General features: G+C 43.7%; 1 protein-coding gene across 2 annotated transcripts in view; it reads right to left on the bottom strand.

Moving 5' to 3' along the window:
• PDZD8 (PDZ domain containing 8) overlaps window positions 1-19,516 on the bottom strand; it is a 147,743-nt gene that overhangs the window by 80,247 nt on the left and 47,980 nt on the right. For both annotated transcript variants that reach the window (XM_073354248.2, XM_073354247.2), the window contains one exon: window positions 5,696-5,798. In XM_073354248.2, the coding sequence (XP_073210349.1) occupies window positions 5,696-5,798 (103 nt within the window). The remainder of the gene's footprint in view (window positions 1-5,695; window positions 5,799-19,516) is intronic.

Genomic DNA, 19,516 nt, shown 5'->3' with positions numbered 1-19,516 from the left:
TGATGTTCTTTGAGATGTGTTGCGTATGTCCATTCCACGTTAGTTGTGTTTATGCCCAGTGCACTAGAATTGGAGATTCCTTTTAGCAGTACCACTCAGGACAGCGCACACACCCTCTGTTGCCTCGTGCTGCTGAGTGATGGTATAAAGTGTGGAGCCAGCCCCAACTGCTGCCCCCGCCCCCCCAGTCCTTTTTATGGGACAGACTCTGATATAGAGAGGTAGGAGGGTGGGTTGTGAAATAGACAGGTGTAACATATCAAAGAACAACAATTACAGAACAGGTCAGTAAATGTTTTTCTTCTTCAGGCGATTACATCCACTTCAGGTGACTCACAAGCAGTTCAAACCGGAGATGTGTTTCGGATTCCAGTCATTGTTCAGATAAAGGACTACTTGTCCAAACTTGGCAACAGTCTCTTCTGGAATGTTGATATGGCATAAGGAGTTATAAAGGTACATATTGATGACCAAGCTGCAGTCCTACAAGTTTCTGACATAGACAATTGAGCTAAAAATGCTGCAGAAGCTGCATGAGATCTTGCTGAGTGTGCTACCACCCTGCTTGGCAGGGCTATGATGGCAATTTCATAGCACAGGTATATACAGGAGGAAATCCAGGACAAGATCTTCTGCGCTGAGGTAGAAAGGCCCTTCATCCTGTCTGCAACTACCAAAGAAGTTGAAAGAAGAACAGGAGTACTTCTGGCACCTTAGAGACTAACGAATTTATTTGAGCATAAGCTTTCACGGGCTACAGCCCACTTCATCGGATGCATAGGAGGGAACATATAGTAAGAAGATGTATATATACACACATACAGAGAACATGAAAAGGTGGAGTAAGAGGCTAATTAATTGAGATGAGCTATTATCAGCAGGAGAAAAAAAACTTTTGTAGTGATAATCAAGATGGCCCATGTAGACAGTTGACAAGAAGGTGTGCGGATACTTAACATTGGGAAATAGATTCATGACCTGGATCAGGATAGCCAACACCCTTCTAACATCCAACATATGGAGCCTCTCCACATTCTTATGAGAACGGGGCTTAGGAAGAGAGTCAATTAGTATACTGTTTGATTGTAGTGGAAGTCTAACACTAAACCAAAAATCTTGGATGTGGACTTTGGTATACTTTGTCCCTATAAAAGACTGTAAGGAGGTTCAGCTACCACTGGCCTTAATTCCCCCACTCTTCTCGCAGAGGTAATGAATACCAAAAATTGACAGATGAAGAGGGAAGAAATAACATCTGCCATCTGAGGATATAAAATGACCAAATGGTTTAAGAACCTAATTGACACTGACCAACAACTAGAGGGTGGAAAGCAGAGATAGGTGAACTCTGATAGAGCTAAGAAGATAGGACTTGTTATTTCAGGTAGAACAAAAACAGTCCAGAATATGTTGTATACAGGCCCAGACTGGCAAAATACTCCTTTGCTATGACCATATGGAAAATAATTTCTACTTCAACAGGTAAGACTATCTAATTAAAAGGCTGTCTATTCCCAGAATAATCTACCTTCTGAGGCATTAACCCTGGAGCATCCAGGCTGTACGACGAAGAGCATCTGGACTACGATTTAACAAGTGACCGTGGTCCGGGAGATCAGGTCTGGCTCTGGAGATAGTGTCAAAGGAGCCTTGGCTGAGAGAATCAGCAGACTGGAAAAACAATACTGTCAAGGCCACACTGGCACTATGAGGATCATGTGAGCATGATCCTCAGCAACACTCTGAAAAGGAGTGGAACAGGAGGGTAAACATAATTCAGATTGTCTTTCTGGGATAACATGAAAGCATCCGTCAGAGATCCCTGACTGTGACCTGCCCTTTAACAAAAGGGTTAGAATTTCTTGTTGTGGCAAGTAGCAACCAGGTCTATTTGAGAGACCCTCAACACCAGGTCTGAAAAATAAGCCTTAACTGTATGTGCCCTGAGAGACTACTTGCAATCTTTGTTGAAAAATCTGCCCAAAATTGTTCTGAATCCCCAGGATGTTTTGAAATGAATTGCACTGGTGACACAAAATACCCAAAGCTGTATTGCACCTTGACAGAGACTGTCCTACCTGGCCCCTCCCTATCTCTATCCTCCATCTTGTTTCCTTGAGGACTGTTCCAAGGACATTGATTTCTTGAAGGAGGTTGGCTCCTTGGAAGCATGCTACCTATGCTTTTTCCTTGGCACTGAAGAAGGGCACAGAATGTTTGAATGGGCACTTCTGACAGGGGCAGATGTGCTCAGTACCCATCCTAAGTGGGAAGGCTTTGACAGTGGACACCAGGCTGCCTCCATGAGAAGATGATGCAGTCTTACCTCTCTATCTTTCTTAATCGGGGCTTGAAGTCTTTACATATTTGACACCTGTCCTGGATGTAACCCTCACCTAAGCACTTCAGATACTGAAAAGAAGGTCACTTAATGGCACAGACTTCTCAAAGCCAGTGCAAGGCTTAAAAGTCTGGAGACAGAGGATTTCTCGATACCAAGAGTTGGTAACCAGAACAAACAGCTCCCTAAGTAAAACCAATTAAATTAAAAAAGTAACTATTGATGAGTACACTAACTATAATAAAAATAAACTAACACCCCAACTACCAATCACAGACAGTAAGAAGAATCGGAGGGAGACTGGTGGCAACTGAACGCTTTATACCATTTAGCAGCAACACAAGGCAGCGCATATGCTATCCCAATGAGTACCTGTGACAATTTTCATGGTACACAGGACTGTCACCTTGTTACCCACTGCCTCTAGCAAGGAGTAGACCTGCCTGTGGTAACTGGGTGTTAGGGAGCTAACACCACCAGCCTAACCTACCTGTTAGCCACTCAAACACTCTCCTCTGGGCTACATGGGCCCTGTCTGTGTCTTTCAGGTTAACAATAAATGCACTCAAGTCCCTTTGAATCATTCCCACGTAATATCCAACCCCTGACATTGGCTACTCACAGAAATCCCAGACCCTCTGTCCCCAAAGGAGCAGTGTGCCCCAGTTTACTAGCTTTACCTTAAATCACCACTCTTGTATAAAATCATACAGCACTTGTGAGCAGTTAAAACAAAAACAGGTTTAAGAAAGAATGGAGTTTAGATTCAAGAAAGTGGTGAAAACAAATGGCTATGATACAACACAAAATCATAACACACAAACCTGGATCTACAGTTATTACTCGTTATCTTTCCTATCTAATAAAGTGGGTTTCCCTGCCCAAAGTTCAGTCTCTGCTGTAGAGCTGGCTGGCTTCACAGGAACCAAGATCCAATTTTTCCATTTGAACATCCCTTTTCACCAAGATGTCTCCTCAGTGAAAGGATTCAGAGTGCTTTTCCCCACCCTGTGTTACAATGAAACAGTCTTTTGTCACTTTTCATAGACAGGGCAAACCTGTCTTGTTGCAGTGTTCCTTTACAACCTCCCAGTGGTTTTGATGGTTTGCAGTGGTCTCTGATAATTTTGGAGTGGAGCAAGGCTAGACCACTAAGGGGTAACAACCCTCTCATACTTGAATGGGCCCATAATGAGACATTTTATCCCCTGGTGACTAACTTTTACTCCAATATCATAAAATGTACTTTCAATAAATTTGATATTTCTGAAAATATAACCCGTACGTACTTCTTGCAATGATTCTGAGTCTTGCTAAGTTACAAGCTTTCTGTAGGAACCTTACAACACAATATCCATTATGGATAGTCTGTAAGACATGTGTTTGATGTAGTGATTTTGTCACGTCTGAGACACGAGTTATTTGCAAAGAACAGGGACCCTTTGCCAAAGGGTCTCCATGTGACAATACTGCAAAGGGAAAAATCTGACTGGCGCACTAGACATGCACATACCTGAAGTGGAATAGACGTTCTACCACCCAAAGAACATGTGGTTCTTACCTTACAGACTTGTAATATACACACACCGAGAACATACTTCAGTTAAATTAATAGATTTCATAAACTAGCTAAGTTGTGTGAAATTTCTCAAAGTTAAATTGCTGTGTGCAGTATTTTATGTTGAAAGCCATACAACTCCACACACAAAAACGTTTAAAGAGCTTCCAGTGCTACGATATGTGCTCTCTAACATACATCACCTCCACCTTATGTGACAAAAAATGTTCCTAGTTTATGCCAACAACACTAGTGTTGTTCCAATAGAGTTCTTTTCATATTTATCTTGTTTAAACACTCAAAGGATTGCTATCAATGTACCACAAACATTTTAACAACTCAGCTGTAGGTAATTCACAGTTTGCACTGTGCTTACTATGGCACTGAAAGTTATCTACATAAATTTTTTTTTAAACACATTATGGGACAAAATTTCCAAAAGTGTTCAGGTGCTTAAGTAGGAACAGAGCTCTTTTGAAAATCTGGAGGTCCGAAACTATTTTTCTCTCTCAAACTGGCCATCAGTTTCACTATACTGCCACCTGCTGTCAAAAATGTACTACTGCAATGAGAATTAGTCGTTTTCAACTTCTACAGCTAATGAAGAAGCACGAGAAAGGCAGGCATAACAATATTCCTGCCCATACCGATTTTAAAGAAAATATTTATTCTTTGAAAAAGGGCATGAATTTGAATGTCCTTATTACCACATGCTGTCAGCATAATTTTGTGTAAAATCAATGTAGACACAATTGCTAAGGCACAGATCAGGCAAATGTCATGCAACTTTATACATATCAACAAGACCACGCAGATAAGGACCTGCTGGCAATATTGGGTCCAATCCCGCAATCTCCTCACACAAATATGGTACAATTCACTTCACAAGGAATTCTGCCCACAGAACTTCTAAGGAAGTATATTAGCAGTTATGAAGAGATGCAAGGTGGGTTTATTGCTTGCTCATATTGGAAAAAATATTGATAAGCAAAGATCAGTAGTACTGAAGAAGCAGAATGTACTATTCTTGTTGAGCAAAAAGGAGAGGGGAGAGGATTGGAGCACCTTAACCTTCTTCTCCCCCCTGCCGCCCCGAACAAGTACCACTGGGCTCTAAACATAACAGAGAAAGATATTTAAACAACTTTTACAAATATTTATTAAAATGAAGGTTTTTTAAAAATTCACTTTTTCAGCAGAATCCCAACACAGTTTGATTACTACCACCATCATAGGATCTGAAATTACAACTGTTTCCATTTTTTGAAGGCAATATATGTTTCAAAGACACTATATGTTTGAGAAACTCTTCCTGACAAGAAGAAAAAGTAGTTTGTGGATTGTGTGCTGCTAAACTAACAGGAGAGCTCAGATAGGATACATGATTCTACACTACCGTAAAAGTCAGGAGTACTTCTGTTACCCAAACTCTTATTATTTTGCAGACTCTTATTAATTAGTTCTTTAGGCATGTAATGTCTTCATCATTTTTCCTGTACATTTGGACTGTTAAGCATTTCAACGGTCCAATTTTTAACGAATGCATATGCGCAGTTGTGCACTTCATGTGTGTGTTAAAATTGGGTCTTATATGAGCAAGCAGCACTGTGGTGGTAATTGCTCATGGACGTCATTCACGTGCGTCTTTTTTGATAAGCAGGCCTTTAGCGACAAAAGTTGGTATCTAGCAGTCCCTGACTGCACTTGATGTACCAGTTATGAATAATGAACATATATAGTCTAGAAAGAGTATATGAGAGTTTGTCATATAGTAATACAATATGTATGCATTTTACCGTTTTAATGGAACTCCGAGATTTTTCTTCCCAGACATTACTGCTCAGCTCAAACGTGCAATGAACATTTGTTTCTCTTTCATAGGATCCAAAAATCAGTAATCTGAAATACAGAAGTAGTAATTATTTTTAATAATAATCTGGGCTGTGTAATCTGTAGGGTACATATTTATTACAGAATCACATCTTTTCTTTTTAAACTCATTCATCCTTTTTATATACACTGCAATACGAAACCAGGAATTCTCCCGTATTAAAATTCTCTCTCTCTCTCTCTCTCACACACACACTCTTCTTCTACAACTCAAGCAAAGCTCTCACTCAAAAGGGAGGTTTATAGAACACTTGCACCCTCTAGTGGAAGAATTAAGTAAATAAAATTGGCCAGAATTCTTATTGCCATATATAAATAAATATTTTTCCTGTAAAATGAATAGAAAAACAATCTGTATTTACAGACAAATGTTTTGAGTCTCCTGACTTCATTTCCACCCCCCCCGCCCCGCCCAGCCCACTCTCGACTTGCTTGATTCAAATAGCAGACCATTATTACAACATCTAGGATAAGATTTTGTTTTGTAGCAATTTGTTTCATTACACAGAAGTTCTATCACCCTTGTGACTTTTCTTTACAATAGTACTAACACACACCTATTTCATGTATCACATCTTAAAGCAAAAGATGATGAAGAGCTTCTCAAACTTGATAACATGCACAATAAATGAAATTCAGTGACCTCTGGGGTGGAGTGCAGCACTCAAGCCTGCTACACGAGAGCATACAGATGGGACACTTTGGGATGGAAATTGGAGCTGTCTTCTGAAGAGAATGATGGGTCTTTACGGTTTGTGCAGAGCTGACAAGAACGCTGTCTCCAAGGTCTCATCCAACAGATCTTACTTATAGTAAGCTTCATAACCCTCAATATATACATATCTAAAGGATGGACAGCTCAAACAATCCTGGGATGCCAGCCTGTTCTAGGAAGTTTAGGTACTTCTGATCTAGGGTTGCCAGGTGTTCGGTTTTCGACAGGAACGCACAGCTGACTGGACCATTAGAAGTCTGGTTGGCAGGCTCCCTACCTGGCTCCACGGAAGCTGTGACAAGTCACTCAGCTCCTACTGGTAGATGCAGCCAGGGGGTCTCCACATGCTGCCCTCACCCCAAGAGCCAGCTCCACAGTTCTCATTGGCCAGGAATCACAGCCAATGGGAGTTGTAGGGGCAGCGCCTGTGGACAGAGGCAGCATGCAGAGCCCCATGGCCGCCCCTCCGCCTAGGGACTTGTTGCCACTTCCAGGGAGCAGTCAGAGGTAAGTGCTGCCCGGAGCCTGCACCCCTCACGTGCCCCAAACCCCTGCCCCAGCCCTGAGCCCCCTCCCACACCCAAACTCTCTCCAAGAGCTCACACCCCACACCCCTTTCCATACCCCAACACCCTGCCCAGAGCCCCCTCCTGCATCCCAAACCTGTCATCCCCAGTCCTACCCCAGAGCCCGCACCCTGAACCCCTCATTTCTGATCCCACCCCAGAGTCTGCACCTAGAGCCTGTACCCCAACCCCTGCCCAAGCTCTGAGCCCTCTCCCAGAACCCAACCCCCGCCTCAGCCCAGAGCTCCTTCCTACACTCTGTACTCCTCAGACCCACCCCCCAGACCAGAGCCCCCTCCTGCACCCCAAACATCTTATCCTCAGCTCCATCTCGCTCCTCCAGCTGGACCCCTCACCCCCTCCCATGCCCCAACCCCCTGCCCCAGATCAGTAAAAATGAGCGAGTGAGGGTGGGGGAGAGCAAGTGACAGAGGGAGGGTGGATGGAGCGAGTGGGGTGTGGCCTCGGAGCAGCATGCCCCTGAATGTACCTGCTTCTCAAAGAAGGTACCTGCATTTTAAATTAGTGAACTGTGTAATACACACACATCTTGGATTTTGATCAATGCAATCTTGAAGTTGGTGAAAGATGCACTTAAAACGTTACGTTTGTGTAAGTGGGGAGGAAGGGGAACAAGAATGAAGACAAAGGAAGTTAGAAACCCACAGCGGAAGTTATTTCATAGCTAAAATTAATATTTTACCACATTCACATATCTCCACTCATCCTGAACAACCAACACTTCTGAACCATGGTTATCGGTTAAACAGTCATGTTCAAGGAAGTGTCTAAAAAGCACCTCTCTGTCTGAAAGCTAAACTACATTCTCCTAAAGCCAAAAACCTGTTAGAAAGGGTTTCACTAATAACTATTCATATCTGAGTGGCCCTTGTGCACCAATCCCAGAAAAACCCTCTCTAGCTAACCTCTGAGCCATAACTTTTAAATTGGCACTCATTTTCCAATACCTTTAATAGTAATAACTTTATTACAGCTTCTTCATATGAAGAATAAGCTTACGAATCTTATCAGGATCTGGGGAGGGGTGAAGGGGGGCAGGGAAGATGTAAGTAGCACTACATAGGATAATAATATTTCACCTTTTTACCCCGTAATAGTGATATCTGGCAATGTATAGCACTTCTTGCAGTTAGTCTGTAACAGTCTCTCACATGTTAAGTTTGCTTCATACTTCTCTCTCTTCTGGGCAAGAATTCTAATCTTTATTTCAGGGACAAGAGGATGACATCAGGACACTGGTTTACTTGCTGACATTGCTCTTCTATCTCCTTATTCTTAACTAATGTATGTATACATGTCAGCATTGACACTTTCACACAAACTTTTATCAACCAAAAATACCCTCAAAATGAAAGCACAAAGAGAAATGTAACATTGAGCAATGCCAACTTTTTAATGAGGAATGCCAGTTATTAAAACTACAACACATTTAGCTTATAAAATTGCAAATATAGAAATAAAAGAGTTGAATATGGCTCTAATTTACCACCGGAATAGATCTAGAGTAATGCCATTAAAGCCAGTATTACCCTATTGCAATAGAGCACAATACCGTCACAAAATGACAATTTCTTAAGTAACAGATGCTGAATTACTTCAGCAACCAGGCTATCGGAACATAACCCGACACTGCATATGATACATTTGTTAATAGGTTCTAATAATTTAGATGTGGAAGGAAAGTTAAGATCTGGGCCAAAGTCAGCCCTGGTGTAACCAGTCATAATTCCCATTTGCTTCAATGGGAGGTTCACTTGCATACATCCAAGCTCATTTTGGTCTGTAATCTTGTTTCTGTAAACAGTGAGGCAAAGAAAATTTAAAAAAAGATAATTCTGCTAGAGATTTAGGAAAAGCAAAGAAATTTTCAGCTAACAAAATAATGTTTCGGTAACTAGCCAGTACCTTCAATATAATAATCACATAGAGCATATTATTTATTGGATACCAACACCTCCTCCACTTTAACAAACATTTACTTAATTCACAAACTTCTCCCTTTCACAAAAGAAAGTCAGTTTACCAAGTCCAGATTTCTGTTTGAGTGAACAGGTATGCCATTATTTCAAAGATATATAAATACCAATCATTACAGCTATTCTTGAAGCCTCCGGTATCAAAACAGATTTGATTGTTTCCTTTAAGTTAAAGATTTATTAGATGGCTTAAAATAAGTGATGAATGAAAAAAAACATTTTAACCCTTTATAGATCACTTTTATTTGGTATTATTTATAAGCAAAGGAGTTCAAACGTGTTTATGCTGTGTTCATCCACCACAATTTTCCCCCAACTCCTGTTTATGTCTAGCAACTGTTGTCATAACTCACTTGGAGTTTAACTTTAACACTCATTTGTCTAGACACCACTGATTTGATTACCTCCCCTGCTCCCACGCCCAAAGTTCAGTTGATTAGTCCTCCTTTGATTACACAATACCCAGTTTATATCTGGGCAAAGGATTACCTAGACCCATGAAGTCATGCCTTGTTTGCCCCCCCCCCTTTTTTTTTTCCCCTTAAAGCCAAAGTAAATCATTATGTTTGTCTTCTGTTCCTGTTTCTAACTTCAGACGTTAGTGGATATTATAGGATCTTTGTCCTTTTTTGCTACTTGTTAACTGTTAAAAGCTGAAGATATATTTTGATACTAAAGCTTTTTTTTTAAAAAAAAAATCAGACTTAAAAATCTGAACCACTGTCAACAACTGACAAGTATTAGGAACTTACAGAGAAGTCAACTGTGAGTTTAAGTAGAGAGTCCGAGTCATACAACAGGAGCCAGGCCCATTCCTACTGTCTTTGGAGTGCTTCGTTATTTGTACAGGCCAATATTTTTTGAATATGAATGCCTAAATTCAGCACTTGAATATATAAATCTTATTTTTCAGAGGAAACTAGCACTACAACTTCCGTCACAGGGTGGCTGGGTCTTTAAGAGCAATCCATGCCCAACTCTTGCCTATATATTTCCTCCCAAATTATACACTTGTAAGCTACAAAGATTGATGGGAAGAGGAAAACAAGATATAAAGGGCAGGTCCAGTTCCCTCACTATGGGGAGTGATTGGCTCTTCACTTGAGGTTTGTCTACACTTCAATAAAAAACCCGTAGCAACGAGTCTCAGAGCCTTTGTCAGCTCACTCATTCTCACAGGGCTCAGACTCTGGGACTAAAAATAGTGTAGACATTCGAGCTCAGGCTGTAACCTAGGCTTTGAGACTCTCCCCCCATCACACAGGGTCTCAGAGCCCAGGCTCCAGCCTAAACATCTACACTGCACTTTTAAAAAACCACAGCCCGAGTTAACTGATGTGGGCCAGCTGCGGGTCTTTTATTGCAGTGAAGACATACCCTAAGGTATGCTTTTAAACACCTGCGTTTGGCCCAGGTCAGTTGACTTGGGCAGCTGGGCTGTAAAACTGCACCGTAGGCATTCAGGCCCAGGCTAGAGCCTGGGCTCTGGGATCCTCCCTCTTCACGGGGTCCCAGAGCTTGGGCTCCAGCCCAAGCACCTACACCTCTACTTTACAGCCCCACCGCCTGAGCCCACGTCAGCTGACAAGGGCCAGCTGGGGGTGTTTAATTGCAGTGTAAACATACCCTTAGAAGCCTGAAGGAGAACAGCAGTGGCTAAGGTTTCTCTAGAGAAAAGCTTAGGGTTAGGTTTAGGATTAGGGACAGTGACTGCCTGAAACCTCTGTGCCAAGAAGTGGACTTCTAAAACATAGGAAAAGGTATTGGGGAAACCATAATAACAAAGTGAAAATTAGTAAATACTTGTATAAGTTTTGTTTAGAAGAAATTTTTGTAGTCCCTAACGAGGGTCAAATGGGACAGTTATCCTGCAAAGATGTTGGGATATATTTTGTACATTAGGCATTAAACCAGACCTTAGGAAGGAAGACTGGTTTGGAACTTCAGTCTGTGTCTGTGATTGATTAGAAATGCAGGAGGTAAAGGCACAGCCACATCCAAATGTCAGAGAGAGGAGTAGCCCCCTCACTCCTGCTGACTTTGAAAATTTTAACCATGGTGTCTAACATGTCATAGGTGCTTTGCAGGAGGGAGAGAGGGAAAAAAAAGTTATGTCCCTTCCCCAAATATCTCACAATTGCAGTTCAATACAGCACAGCAAGGGAAAGTGGGAGACAGGGATGGAGCTAGGGAGAATGAAGTTGCAAACTTTTTCTTAAAAATAGGAAGGTTAGGTTTTGTTTTATTTTCATAGGCAAGGCTGGTAACACTGCCTATTTTTAAAGTTACCCAACACTTCCCAATTTAAGACCCTGTTACCAGTTGCTCATAACTTTGCCACACTAGCCATTTGGGCTGAAGTTTTCCATACCTGGTGTCTTCTTCAGTAGAATTTTTTTGGAAAATTTCAGCCAAAACAATTCAGCATTTCAAAGAATGACAGAGAAATGTAAGTTTTGCCCATGTTAAGTTCTGGCAACTTCTTTATTGAAAAGCTCCCGCCCACGACCACCCCATGCTTTGAAGAAGGGATTTGAAATTTGGCAGGAGGTGCCATGTGTGTGAGGTTGAGCTCTTTGCTGTCCCTGTGAAATCCACCCAGATTTGGCCAAGTTACAGGCCTCTGAAAAACTGCAGTTTCAGTAGAGACTTCACATTTTTAGCAGCTAAAATCTCCAAAGATTCCATCCTCACTAAGCATTCTACATCCCCTCACAGCTCCTACACAGTTAACCAGTTTGTACATGTGCCACCTCAACAGAGTAATTGAGAATGTTCCCTCCAGCCCAGGCCTAAAGTGGTGAGGCTTGACCTTCCCTGTAATGGCTGCTCTGGGCTGGGGTGGAGCCTGGCATTGAAACTGAGAGCAGTCTGTCTGTCCTATGGTACCAATGACCTCTTCCTAGCAGCCTGGCAAGGTGGAGGAGAAAACGTATAATCAGTATAGGGTTACTGGTTGTTGACTGAACATGTGGAAGTTTGTAGATATTTCTTTTTTATTTTCCGAATTTTCAGCTACAGTAACTTTTAAACCCATAATATTTTAGAAATAGTAGAATATTCCTTGGATTATAATAGTTTAAAAGTAGATTCAATTTTTGTTCTAAATTCTTTAAAAAGAAGAACTAACATGTACTTTGTATTGATGCCACATATTACTGTGTTTTTCCATTGTGGGGCTGTTTTGTCAAATAGGCCCATCCAAGGGTCATATACTTTAAACAACTATTTTACATAGCATTATATATATTCCAAGATAATGAAAGGTAATCATTTAATCCTGTTTGCTTTACAAAGGTGAACCTATGTAGATAAATGTTATGTTTAGCAGATAAGTCTAAAAAGATTATTTTCCTTATAATAAAATCAAGTTAATATGTCTTACTCGTAAAATAGTCTCTACAGTTTAACATGAAAATATTCACAGTTGGAGAATTAGAGTTGCTTTTCACCCTCCAAAGAAAATATAAAAATAATTATGAAATAGTCAGTGACTTATTTGCTCTTCCAATTCTTTGAGACCATACTCAAACATAGATAACACACTGTAGGTAATCTTGCTTTAGTCTTAAAACATTAACTAGAATGTTTATCAAAAATATATTATTTTTGCAGTAGTAAAAGATTGTATTGCCCTGTAAACATTAATTTACAACTTTTATTATCTATTACCTAGCACCTAGGAGTCCCATTTATTGAAGTATTTTTATAAGCGATGCTTAAATTGGGGAAAAATAATCTTGCATATTACTACTACAACTTTGGCCCCTCCTCTCTTCTTTGGCCTCTCTCCTTTTTTAAAAAAAATGCAATATTTAAAAAATGCAACTTTTTTATGCGCCTTTCAAGTGTTTCAGGGGGGGTGAATACTAAGCTCAGCTCTAAATGGAGTGCATAAGTGCGCGCACACACATAAAAAACTAATTTGGATGAAAACAGTGTTAATTACTAATCTGCAGTAGAGAACAAAAATCCTTTGATCTGCAAAATGTCATCCCAAAACTTTATTAATGTAGTTTAAAGATCCAATTCTTACTAATACGTAAAGGAAACTAAACATTACTGATCTATCACTAGTAATAAGAGGGTTCTTTTAAAATTTGATGGAACTGCATCTCTCAGAGAATTGGTAATGAGGACAACAGCATTCTGTGTTTGAATGTGATCAAGATTGGTAAAGACCTGTATCACGGATGCCAGGCAGCGTTCAGCACTGAAGACAAGCGACTGTTAATAAGGCTCGGGGTCACAGCCAAAATAACAGAGAGGGAAGGTGAGGAGAGCAATGGTTCAAGCAGGCAGGTTTTAGCTAATGAAACAACCTAGGATGGGACACTTAACACGTCTTCTCCACATAACAAGCTGAACAATTTTGGAAAAAAATGGTTGGTGAACAAGTGCACTGAGGACCATGTTGCCTCTCTACAATCTCTGTGATCAGAACTCTAGTGAAGCATGCCACCAACGAGGCCTGCATTCTGGTGGAATGGGCAGTAACCTGATCAGGGAGTTGCAGTTTGTTAATAATCTGAAGGTACCCTGACAGTCTACAGTGCATTTCAAAATTCCTGAAGCAGAAAGAGGTCTACCTGTAGATGAACTGCCATATGCAATAAAAAGTCTAGGAGATCTTTAGCCAGTCTTTGTCTATTAAGGCAGTACAAAAAAGTGTCCTTTTCACATCTATGATATGCAATTTTGTTTCATCAGGAGAAAAGCGACGTCTTGGAAAAAATACAGGTAACTGGATATGAAAGTCCAAAAATACTTTCAGAATAAATTTTGGGTGAAGTCTCAGTTCCCCTTACACAATTTTTCATATAAACAGTGTGGTTTGTCATGACAGCCTGGATTTTGATTACTCCGCATGCAGAGGTAATAGTCACCAAAATTAAATCTCAATTGAAAGTGGTCGAGGGAGCAGGATGATAGGAGTTTGAAGGAAGGTACCATTAGAGGTAAGGACTAGGTTCATGTTTCAAGAAGGTGGTATTTTCCTTACCAGTGGAAACACTCAACAGGGCTCAAACATTTTGAGCACTGGGTGAGAAAAACTGAAGAACCATGAATATGAGAATGAAAGGCTGAAATTCCTGTCAAGTGAATCTTAAATTGAGCTGTGAGAAAGGCCAGATTGTTTAAGAGATAATGGGTAGTCCAAAATTACCGAAACAGATGCCTGAAAAGGGTCATAACGTCATCATCTTCTGCCATAATGAGAAGCACTTCCACTGAGCAATATACGTCGTCTTAGTGGAATGCTTCTTGCTTTCCATAAAGATTCTCTATACATCACTTGAGCATCCCTGAGCTGCTGGCATCAGCCAGAGTGTCTCCATGATATCAGAGGAAAGGATGCGGGATCTGGATGAAGTATATGACTGGCATGCTAGGATATTATGTCCACCTGAGGTGGTAGGGTTATGGGTTGTTGACTGGAGAAAGGTAACAGGTCTGAAAACCAAAACTGATGTGATGGAGCCACTAGGATCATCTGTGCCTTGTCTTGCTTTACCTTCTCCAGTACTGTGGGGATCAATGAAACTGAGGGAATGCATAAACTAGATGGCCTGTCAATGGAATCAGAAAGACGTTTGCCACTGAACCTTGTCCCAGCCAAAAAGAACAAAGACAGGGTGTGCACATCCTGGTCACAAAAAGGTCTATCCATGGAAATCTCCACATCTGAAAAATCTGCATTAGACTGACATCCTTCAGAGATCATTCAGGACAGTATGAAATTTTCATGTTTAGTTGATCTGCTAAGACACTTGTCTCTCATGGGAGATGTAAAGCTATGAGATCTGTGTGATGTAGAATGCCCCACCATATGTCCCATAGTGAAATGGCCTCTTGGAAAGGGGAGCCAATCTTGCCTCCCTTGGCCTATAAATTCATGGCTGTAGAACTGTTCATTTAAATTGGTACTGTTCAACCCTCTAGAAGAGGAAGAAAGAACTTAAGAGCCAGACCATTGCCTTCAGTTCCAGAACATTTATGTGAGCCAACAAGTCTGCTCTTGACCAAAGGCCATGGAGTTCAGAATTGGTCCAAGTGAGGCTCCCCAGCCTCTCCTGGATGTATTGGTAACTAAATGTCCTGGTGGGAGCTGGTGGAGTGAAGGATATCCCCCGATGAATATTGTCTGGGCCTAACCACCACTGGAGGGAAAACAGGACTGTCTGGGGAACAGCAACTCACTGATTTATCCACTGAGTGCTTGGGTGATATTCTGATTTGATCCAGGATTGAAGAAGTCGTAGTCTGAGTCTGGTGAAGGGAATAACTCGAATACATGAACCCATGTGACCCAGTAATTTTAGGCAGATCCTTATTGATGTATGTAGGTGCAACTGGAGCTCTGATATTAGGTAGCATTCTGGAACCACTCTTCTGGAAAATAGACTTTTGCAGTTCTGGAGTTCAGTCACACCCTTATGAATTTGACAGACTAAATCAGAATCAAATGCGATTTCTTTTGGTTGATTCTGAGGCCTAATTTCAAAAACAGACAGAACCAGCACTCTCGAACCTGAAACCTGCTGTGCTGATTTGCTTGGATTGTTCCCATACCTCAACAATTATATACCCTGATACCCTAAATAAACTGTTACCACAGACATATAGTTTGTGAATACATGAGGTACAGCTGAAAGGCTGAATGGGAGGACTCTGAATTGAAGGTGGTTGCTCAGAAGCTTCCCTTGTGACGGATGTATCAATACATGGAAGTATGAATCCTTTAGGTAGAGGGTATTGAACCCAGTGAGGGGATTATAGAGGCAAGAGTCACCATGAGCTCACGAAAGCTCATGCTCAAATAAATTGGTTAGTCTCTAAGGTGCCACAAGTACTCCTTTTCTTTTTGCGAATACAGACTAACACGGCTGTTCCTCTGAAACCTGACATACTGTAGGCGTCAATCCTCCTTTTTTGGTATGAAGTAGTAAAGGGAGTAAAATCCTTTCCCGCTGAAAGTTGGTGGACCTACTTCTATTGCTCCCAGCTCCAGTAGAGAATTTCTTTCTTGTTGCACGCGACTCGTGTGAGATTGGTCCCTAAAAAGGGACAGGGAGGGTATGGTATATAATTGAAGGGCATACCCCTCTTGGAAACCCAGCAAAAATCACCATCAGTTGGATGAAATTACAGTGCAAGCTTTTCTGAAGAAGAGAGGTGGGTACCAAACAAGGGAAGAAAGGTATAAATGCACATACAATCTCTCAAAATTGCTGCTTCTGTGACTGAGATAGACAATGAGGATGGCTCTAACCAGTCATTTTATGGAACCTCAATCTCTTAACTTATCTAAATGCTTGCAATGTAAAGAACATGAGGAAAATTCCAGTTGAGATCTTTGTCTGGAACTAAACAGGTCTATAATGCTTCCTCTAACAAAAAATGGTTACTTACTTTCTCATAACTGTTGTTCTTCGAGATGTGTTGTTCACCTCCATTCCACATTAGGTGTGCGCACGCGCCGCATGCACGAGCATCGGAAACTTTTTCCCTTAGCGGCTCCCGGCGGGCCCCCCAAATGGCGCCACTGCACCATGCATATATACCCCTACCAGCCCGACCCCCTCCAGTTCCTTCTTGCCAGTGACTCCGACAGAGGGGTAGGAGGGTGGGTGGTGGAATGGACGTGAACACCACATCTCGAAGAACAACAGTTACGAGAAAGTAACCAACCGTTTTTTCTTCTTCAAGCGCTTGTTCACGTCCATTCCACGTTAGGTGAATTACAAGCTTACCTCTGGAGGAGGGTAGGAGTCACGGAACAACTGCTCGGAGGACCGCTCTGCCAACTGCCACGTCCTCTCTGGCCTGCTGGTTGACCACCTAGTGGGTCGTGAAGGTGCGCACCGAGGACCAGGTGGCTGCTCTGCAGATCTCCTGGTTTGGGACCTGTGCCAAGAACGCTGTGGAAGTTACCTGCGCCCTGGCTGAGTTGGCCGTGACCAGAACACCTGCAAGCTCATAGCACGCCTGGATGCAGCTTGTAATCCAAGACAAAACCCGCTGCGCCGACACTGGGAGGCCTTTTATCCTCTGGGCTACAGCCACAAACAGCTGTGTGGATTTGCGAAAGGGCTTGGTGCGCTTCAAATAGAATGCCAGCACTCAACACACATCCAGGGTGTGCAAGCTGTGGTGACTAGGGTCCGTACAGGATTTCGGGAAGAACACCGGTAGACAAGTGTCCTGGCCCAGATGGAATTGGGAGATCACCTTAGGGAAGAACTTGGGGTGCAGCCAGAGCTGCACCTTGTCCTTGTGAAATACTGTGTACGGTGGCTCAGAGGTGAGGGTCCTCAGCTCAGACACCCTTCTGGCCAAGGTAACAGCAACCAGAAATGCCACCTTCCAGGAAAGGTGGAGGAGAGAACAGGTAGCGAGGGCCTCCACGCCGGCAGGTGCAGCGACTGCAGGTCGGGGTGGAGAAGCCGCCCACCGTCCTATGTAATGAGGTCCCAGTGTAAGGGCAGGACTACCAGGGCCTCCACCGACAGCTCTAGGAGGGATGTGTACCAGTGTTGGCGGGCCCAGGCTAGGGCGATGAGGATCACCGTCACCCTGTCCCTGCGCACCTTGAGCGCCAAGGGGAGCGGGGGAGAAGGCATACATCAAGCCCTCTCTCCACGGGATCACAAATGCATCCGTGAGTGAGCCCGGGCTGCAGCCCTGGAACGAGCAGAACCGCAGGCACTGGGCGTTGGCCCTGGTGGCCAACAGATCCACCGGGTGAAACCCCCTCCTGCAGAAGAGCAAACGCACGACGTCTGCCCTGAGAATCCACTTGTGCCTGCGGTACGACCTGCTGAGGGAGTCCGCCAGCTCGTTCCGCACCCCTGGGAGATACGGCGCCTTGAGGTGAATTGCACGGGATATGCAAAGGTCCCAGAGGAGGAGAGCCTTGCAACAGACGAGAAACGAGCCCCACCCTGCTTATTTATATAAACATGGCAGTAGTGTTGTCCATCAGAACTGTCATGCTGTGACCACTCAGAGTGGTGTGAAAGGTCTGGCAGGCGAGACGAACCACCCGGAGCTCCTTCACGTTGATATGGAGCGACCGCTCTACCTCAGAGCACAACTCCTGCGTCATGAGGTCCCCCAGGTGAGCCGCACATCCGTGGTCTGACGCATCCGCTACCAGCATCAGGTCCGGAAGTGGGACAGCAAAGGGGATGCCTTCATAAACCACAGGCTGGGACTGCCACCACAGCAGGGAGTCCAGCACATCCCTTGGGGCTGTCACTACCAAGTCCAGGGGGTCCCTGCCTGGGCAGTACACCCGAGCGAGCCTCGCCTGCAGAGTCCTGAGTCTCAGTCTGGCATGCCTGACCATGTGCGTGCACGCTGCCATGTGGCCCAGGAGCTGCAGGCAGCACCTAGCTGTTGTCATTGGAAACTAGTGCAGGGAGGCCACCGCTTGCTGGATAGCCCGGAATTGGGATACTGGAAGGCTTGCACCGCGTCCAGGACCGCCCCTATGAATTCCACTCTCTGCATGGGTACAAGCGTGGACTTGGGGACGTTGACCAGGAGCCCCAGCTTGGGGAACAATCTCAGGGCCACCTCCACGTAGCCCCGCACCTCCGCCTCAGATTGGCCCGCCAGGAGCCAGTCATCGAGGTACGGGTACACCCGGATTCTCTGCCTCTGTAAGAAGGCCGCCACCACCACCATGCACTTAGTGAACACCCTTGGGGCTGCGGCTAGACCGAATGGGAGAACTGCAAACTGGTAATGTTCTCAGCCCATGAAGAAGCATAGGAACAGTCTGTGTGCTGGGAAGATGGCGATATGAAAGTATGCGTCCTTCATGTCGAGGGCAGCGTACCAGTCCCCTGGATTTAGGGAAGGGATGATGATGCCCAGAGAGACCATGTAGAACTGGGCCTTGACCAGGAACTTGTTGAGCCCGCGCAGGTCTAAAATGGGACAAAGGCCCCCTTTGGCCTTGGGAATGAGGAAGTACTGGGAGTAGAACGCCTTTCCCCTTAGACCGTAAGGCACTGCCTCTACCGCCCCCGCCTCTCGCAGTGAGCGAACCTCCTTCTCCAGCAGATGCTCATGAGACGGGTCCCTGAAGAGGGATGGGGAAGGGGGATGGGAGGGAGGGAAGAGAATTGCAGTGAGTACCCGTTCTGTACCGTGCGTAAGACCCAATGGTCCGACGTTAATGCTGGACCATGCACAGGAGAAATGGGCCAGGCGGTTCAGAAAAACAGGGGACGGATCCAGTGACTGGTCTGGTACGCTGTCCTCGAGCACACCTTCAAAAGCCTGGCTTAGTGCCCAGCTGGGATTTGTGCTGACCTTGGTTCTGACCCGGCGCATTATTGTTATTATTGCACTGTCACCTGTTATCCCTGCCTCGCCTACAGTAAGGCTCATGCCTATGACGAGGCTGGTACTGGCTCTGAGGGGGAGGCTGCAGCT

This window comes from Lepidochelys kempii, chromosome 7 (genome assembly GCF_965140285.1).
Source record: "Lepidochelys kempii isolate rLepKem1 chromosome 7, rLepKem1.hap1, whole genome shotgun sequence".
Taxonomy (NCBI): domain Eukaryota; kingdom Metazoa; phylum Chordata; order Testudines; family Cheloniidae; genus Lepidochelys; species Lepidochelys kempii.
The sequence above is the reverse complement of the archived record's forward strand: the minus strand, read 5'-3'. Positions and strand labels throughout refer to the sequence as shown.